The 7,326-nt window shown below is 41.9% G+C and overlaps 1 protein-coding gene across 1 annotated transcript; it reads left to right on the forward strand.

The window, feature by feature from the left end:
• Nucleotides 1–1,430: 1,430 nt before the first annotated feature.
• Nucleotides 1,431–4,080, forward strand: avpr1aa (arginine vasopressin receptor 1Aa; the record flags this gene model as incomplete). The annotated part of the gene is made up of 2 exons (XM_079162717.1): nucleotides 1,431–2,379; nucleotides 3,133–4,080. The coding sequence occupies 2 exons, from the start codon at nucleotides 1,431–1,433 to the stop codon at nucleotides 3,414–3,416; spliced, it is 1,233 nt and encodes a 410-aa protein (XP_079018843.1). The 3' UTR covers nucleotides 3,417–4,080.
• Between the last annotated feature and the right edge of the window lie 3,246 nt (nucleotides 4,081–7,326).

The raw sequence follows: 7,326 nt of genomic DNA on the forward strand, positions 1-7,326 counted from the left end.
CGGCTAAAGAAAAACTTTTGCAAAAGGTGCAGCTTATTTTTCTCACAGGACAATCCCAGCAGATTGGGCTTTTTCAAGAGGAGGGCTAAAAGAGACAGGCACGTTTCAGACTCAGGGTGAATACAGGTATATTCAGACAGACGGTAGGAGAAAATGTATGTGTTTTTTGAGCATTAAAGCATGAAAATATGTTCTAGTTGAAACTTGGTCCTCCTCGTATGAACCTGAACATTTGCATATTTACCCTTTAAGACGTGTACATGAGCATGATTTTGGGACATCGCAACTAATTTAGAAGCCAATTGTAGTCCAATACTGCAAAGTCCAATGCAATTTACACAAGTGTGTGTGTGTGTGAAAACTTGAAACCTCTCCCGCACATATAACAAAGGACTTTTAGAGAACTTTTGAAATATTTGGGGAAAAGAGCTGCAATAAAATATGATAAAAGACAAGCATTTTATGTATGATGAACAGATGGGGGATATATGGGTTCCATGAGATATAATAAAGAGTCAATTAATCCAAATACAAGAGCAAATATTTTCTCAATTTCTTCCCATGCGATCTAGCCCAGAGAAAAATTCTGATGATATCCATCAGATTTCTGCTCAAAGTGAGCTTGGTATAGAGACAAAATGACCATAAGAGGAAACTCAACTTTTTAAAGGGAGGACCGCAAACAACCTTCCAGTGTGTTGGTCAATGCATTCCTATTGCAGTAAATGCAGCATCACAATTATAGAGCTGCATTAGTAATGTGTTAATATTTGCTGACTTTATGGGTAACTTTAAATGCAAACCGACTACTTTCTAAACACGTGGTCCAAGTTGTGAGTGGGAGGACCTGAGGTGATATGGAGGTTTTATTGTGGTAGGGCTTGGCTGTGCACTGCAAAAAATACTTAGCCATCATAATGAACTTTAAAAATGTCCCCAAGCAAGAAGAAAAAAAACAGTACTTATTACTTGTATTAATATTACTATATTTTTAGTTTTATTACTAGATATTTCGTCTTGTCTTCACCTATTTGATTTGGGGTTCTAGTGTCAATTTCAGTGCAATTGTATGATAATGATTGTATGATAATGCGTCAAAACTAATTCATTTGCATTGGAAACATGAAAGTCAGATTATATTACCTAATTTAAAATGTTTCTTAGTCTTGTCATTACCCAGGGCGCACCTGGAAAACGTGTTCTAGGACTTAGCATTACACCAAAGATGCAAACTTGTTAAGGTGTTTTATTTTTTGCAGTGTATCCTCTACGCACACGCGGTCTGAAATTCGATTCGAGTTTAAAAAGCCCCGGCAGCAGTCAGAAAGCCGCGGGTTACTCACTGTGAGGTAGCGCCTTATACGGATCGCAGAGGCACCTCGCAGCCCCTCTGGCACTGAATCTGCTAGGGCGCACAGAGGGGTAGTGCCATGCACACTCCTGACTATGCGTTGCTCCTGAGCGAAGGGAACCAGTCTATGGTTTTCAGTCCCTCGAATGAGCAAACGATGGAGCCGCCTGGAAACAACACCGTTAATTCAAACGGATCCGATCCGTTTGCGCGAAACGAGGAGGTGGCTCAAATCGAGATAATGGTCCTGACCATCACCTTCGTGGTTGCCGTGATCGGGAACGTGAGCGTCCTGCTGGCAATGTACAACACCAAGAAGAAGATGTCGCGGATGCACCTTTTCATCAAACACCTCAGCCTGGCTGACCTGGTGGTCGCCTTCTTCCAGGTGCTGCCGCAGCTCTGCTGGAAGATCACCTTCCGCTTCTACGGCCCGGACTTTCTCTGCAGGATAGTCAAGCACCTCCAGGTGATGGGGATGTTTGCATCCACCTACATGATGGTGATGATGACCCTGGACCGCTACATTGCCATCTGCCACCCACTGAAGACCCTCCAGCAGCCGACGCAGCGCTCCTACATCATGATCATCTCCACGTGGATGTGCAGCATGGTGTTGAGCGCTCCGCAGTTATTTATCTTCTCCCTGAGCGAGATCAAGAACGGCTCGAACGTTTCCGACTGCTGGGCGCACTTCATCGAGCCGTGGGGGGCCAAGGCGTACATCACCTGGATAACTGTGGGCATCTTCCTCGTGCCCGTGGTCATTCTTATGATGTGCTACGGGTTCATCTGCCACAGCATATGGCAAAATATCAAGTACAAGAAAAGAAAACCGACGGCTGGCACTGCGAACCAGAACGGGTTGATTGGGAAGAATTCCGTCAGCAGCATTACAACTATATCAAGAGCCAAACTGAGGACCGTTAAAATGACCTTGGTGATAGTTTTGGCATACATCATTTGCTGGGCGCCGTTTTTCACAGTGCAGATGTGGTCTGTGTGGGATGAAAACTTCCAGTATGCTGGTGAGTGACGAAGAAATAAAACAAGTGTATTAATTAGTAGAATTTAAAACTCTTACAGCTTCAGGAATGATGTGATATACTGCCAAAATACAGTTGGCAAGAGAAAGCCCTTTGTCACCGGCCACAAAATAAAGAACAAAAAAAACATCCACCGTGCGCAAACACGTGCCTTTACGCATGGATTTATTTGTAATGCAAAACCAAAACAATGCCTATATAGAGTAAGAATGAATAATAAACACAGAAAGAAGAATGATTAAACGGATCTATTGTTCACAAGCCTCTTTAATTACATGAAATAACCGAATACATCACTGTGAGACTTCAGAATTAAAACTGTAGCTACTGCAGAAACGCTCCTTTTAAAAGTGAATTATGGGGAGAAGCTTTTCTTGAGAAGAACTTTTAGAGTTCCCTGATATACCTTAGTTTTTTCTTTGTTTTCCGAATTTCAGTCACTACCCTTCACCTCATACAATGTTTATATTCTGTCATACATATTATCTTTAAACCAAAGTACTGTAATTGGGTGATGATTACTCTTGCTTGGTTCTTTTGACAGAATCAAACTTAATCCAAAAAGTCTTCAAATTAATTACATTTTCATCAGACACTGTTTTTGAACATTTGGTGGATTTTCTCTCCATTAAAGAAACATTTCAACACCAGATGAATTGATTTAGAGAGGCATTTCTACACCAGATGTTCTGCAGATTAATCATCCCCCTTTCCTCCTTCCTCTCTGTTCTCTAGATTCTGAGAACACAGCGGTGACTCTGTCTGCGCTGCTTGCCAGTCTCAACAGCTGCTGTAACCCGTGGATATACATGATCTTCAGCGGTCACCTCCTCCAGGATTTCGTGCACTGCTTCTCCTGCTGCTACAAAATGAGCACCGACTTCAAGAAGGAGGACTCCGACAGCAGTCTCCGCAGAACAACATTGCTGACTAAGATGACCAGTCGGAGCCCTACGGGCAGTTCTAGCAACTGGAGGGACGTGGACAATTCTCCTAAGTCCTCCATTCAGGCAGAGTGAACACGCAGTTAGGCAACTCTGTCTACTGGGGTGGGGAATGAAAACCTGTCTGAGATTGGCATCTCGGCACACAGTATCAATTCATCTTAACTTTGGGCATGACTGACAGTGACTGAAATGTCTCCCAATCTCCTAAACTGTAAAGCAAATCAAGCTATTTTCTTTTTGCACGGAAATCAAGAAACAGAGTGATGAAATATGGTGTTGAGTGAGAATGTGCAACAAGGACAGAGAATATGGACACGTTACTTGAGGCTTCTTGCTGGATTCTGTGTGCAAATATGTTCTTTTTTTCCAGTGAAAATATTAGAAAAGGAGAGGAAATGAAATTGCAAATCTTAGCTTCAAATTCAACAGCACTAATACAGTCCAGACTCACAAAATGATTTCACTTTTCCAGGAATACTGATGCTTTTACTGGTGGTTCCCTGTTGTGCCGTCAAACACCCTTTCCAGTAAGAGTGTTCCCAAAGATAAAAACGTACATAGCAGCCCGGAGGTGTGTTGTGGTGAAAACAACTCTTCCAGACCGCACGTCTCCAAGTAACCGAGGCAGTCCGCTCATCCTTTGTGTCTAGCTTTCCATTTTGTCGTTTTTCACAGAACTACATTTTAGTGGCTTATTAAAAAAACAAAACCTTCATTTGACCTATCACAAAGAAAAAGAATGTGTGTAGTGTTTAGGTTACATCTATTATTCAGCTTGTTGCATGCATCCATATTTTTCTAATTATTTCATGTTGCAGCTGGGAGTCCTTTGTGTTTGTCCCAAAAGAATCGCAATTATTTCTGTTCAGCAGAGGCAAATGGGATCCCCTTAAAAAAAAGCAGGGCACACACACACACACACACACACACACACACACACACACACACACAGGGAAGGGGATGGTGGGTGTTTTGATGAACTGAGATTGGCCACAATTAGAGGAGTCTACCTACCAAACCCCATAGACGCCTCCCTCGGCTTTCACAATATGTAAGGAGAAGCTGACACATTCCACACACTCCACGTAAACACACTTCCACTTCCTGATTCTTTTTTTTTTCTGACATCCTGCACTATGTGGGGGGGGGGGGGGGGGGGGGGGGTCTGTTTTTTGGCCTTCATCTGCACTCCAGACAGACAAAAACAATCTTGCAGCACCAACATGGTCAGACTACCTCGAGAACATGCATGTTATGATGTATCAAGACATTTCTATATCTGACTGTAAAGTATATTTGTACATAAAGGCACTTAAATATCTGTAAATAGGAATAATGTAAATGCTATGTAATGTAAATCTGTTCTACATGAATTATATTTGTCTGTAATGACTAATGAAAATAATTTAAATATCCTATGTGTTGAAATATACATATTGCTGCACTGAATACCACACTGGCTTCGTCTCTGGTTTTCTCAAAAACAGCACAGTTCACTCGCTTTGTTTTGCCTTTATTCAGTTGCCACACAACCAGAGAAATCTCTGGCGGTATTTTTGCGGAGAATTGAGCAATTTTGAATATCTGTAGCCAATCTAAGCACTAATGACCTTCCAAGCTCTGGGATTCTGTTATTAGGACCTTAAAATTAAAACTGTTGTGAAAAAGAAGTCCCGTTAATGGAAGGCTTTTAGTCGACAAGCTGTCCACCCCCGCAGAACTTAGAATAAACGAACAGATAATGTAAGAGCTTGTAAAGCTTTTGAATTGAAATGTACTGTGACTTTAAAACAAAGAAAGACAGATATCTCAAAACAATGGCAAGTAAAACCCAATCTGCATGGCTTCACACCACTTTAGTGAGAAAATATTTGATATAGTTTGGGTCATCCGACGCCTCTTAGACTACATTAGGAGTGCGACATGATTTTATCTAATTATGTTAGAATATTATTGTCTAATTTAGTTATCACATAATTCTGTTTCTTGCTGAAAAGATGCGTTACACCTCATGAAATCATATTTGTGTAGTGAAATAATATAGTGTTACTTCATCCAGCAAGTCTTGAGTTCATCAATGGATAATTAACAAACACTTTTAATATTATGAGTAATTACACCAGCATGTCACAGTATTCTGGTAATGCACATTGTTCTGAAGGGCTGGTAATATCGACCAGTTTTTTTGTAGTGACTAAACCCTCCCAGCCCCCTTCTTTCTCTATGGTTCGGTTTATCTCTGACCATCTGACCTCATAACATTGTCTGGCTGTCATATCACAAGACGTATGGAGAGGAGGGGAGTCCGGCAGGATACTATGTGAGGGTAGAGAAAGGTAAGTCCTACCATAATGGATGAAGCTGCTTATTGTGAGCAATAGAAAAAGCTAAATAAAACAAGCAATCAGGCAATCCTGGGATTATTCCAGCTACGATGTCCACTTAAGGTGGCTGGCAGGGAGGGAGTCTCGCTGTGGCTCTGTTGGACGCATCTTAAATTCCCAGTCTAGCACTCTGCTTCTTATTAGACATGCCAATCATTACGTAGCATGCCTCTGAAAGGCTGGCCTTGCTCACATGAGCTGGGCTATGGTCATCAGTCAGAGTCTAGACTGAGCAAATACTTCAGGAGGCAGTGATTGAGTTCCTCCAGAGAGTTTGACTCCAAGATAGGGAGCCGGAAAACAGACCAATCGAAATTGTAAAAAGGCTCATAAAACAAGCAGCTTTGCCATAAAAGAAGCTCTTTGTACCAGTTCAAAAACAGAATTTTCTGCACATTAAAACACACACAATCCTTGCGTTCAATACGTTTCTGTAATGGACCGGCTTCAACATTGCTTTCTTTAGGATGAGGGAGAACTGGAAAAAAAAGAAAAAAAATACAATGATGATGGGAAGTGAGAGGTGGAACAAAGAAGCAGAAGATGTAAGCTGCACATGCAGATGGAAGTCTTTGTTCCCAATCGCACACCTCTGAAGAATCACTTCATCACCTTCACTCTATAGTCTCTCAGGAATGAAACACCACTTCAAGCTTCTTACTTGCAAACCCCACCACCTTCCAATTGGTTTAGCTGAAGAATAACAAGAAAGTACCTCTACCCCACAGAGTTGGATGAAAGATTGCTTAATGACGCGCTCTCCTTTGTGTTCTTTAGACTAGAAAAACATTCTGATTGCACATTGTGTGGGCCCAATGCCAACAAGATCCACGCTTCCTTTCTCAGTGAGTAAACCGCTTCCACCAAGTCTACCCTCACAAGGAAAAAAGTCCTGTTTTCTGTGTATCGGGACAATTGTCTCCACAGCTGGCTTCCCTCCACTTGACACCCTGGACTTTCTTTGACCCTTTTGGGATGAATTAGATTCATGTTGATCAGTGGCGACCTTGTGAGCTGTTTTCTTGGTTATTAGTGGATGAGACATGATCACGTCTTCGATACAGGAAGTTCTTTCAGCACTCTGATCAGATGAAACGAGGCTCTCTGCCTCCTTTACATGCAGCATGCTTCCTCCTGCTCCATTGTTCTCCTTCCATCGTCCTTGAAAATAACACGTCTATTTACTACTGTGTTGTTTAATTGTTCCCCGGGGGTGTAATCACTTCTAAACACGCTGGTACGCAAAATCCGGAACTAGATCTGGTAGAAAATTACTCAAACAGTTTTTTGGGAAATAAAAAATGTATGTTTACAATGTTGGCCGCTCAGAGGAAAGTGATTACTGCCGCTGTGACAAATATCTACCTTGAGGAGGTTTACTTAACAAACAACTTCTTTCTGTTGTGGTGAAATACATCGTCATCAAAACGGTTTTCCTTGGCAGGATCTGTGAACAATTGTTTGTCTTTTGTCAACTTCCATGCTCCACTGTCAGCATATTCCTTATTCTGAAGTTATTGCTTCCTTCCAGCAAAGGGTGTTTTTCCTGGTATTTGTAGATGAGTTCCTCAAAAAAAAGGGGGGGGGGGGGGGGGGGG

This window comes from Pholis gunnellus (assembly GCF_910591455.1).
Source record: "Pholis gunnellus genome assembly, chromosome: 7".
Taxonomy (NCBI): Eukaryota; Metazoa; Chordata; class Actinopteri; order Perciformes; family Pholidae; genus Pholis; species Pholis gunnellus.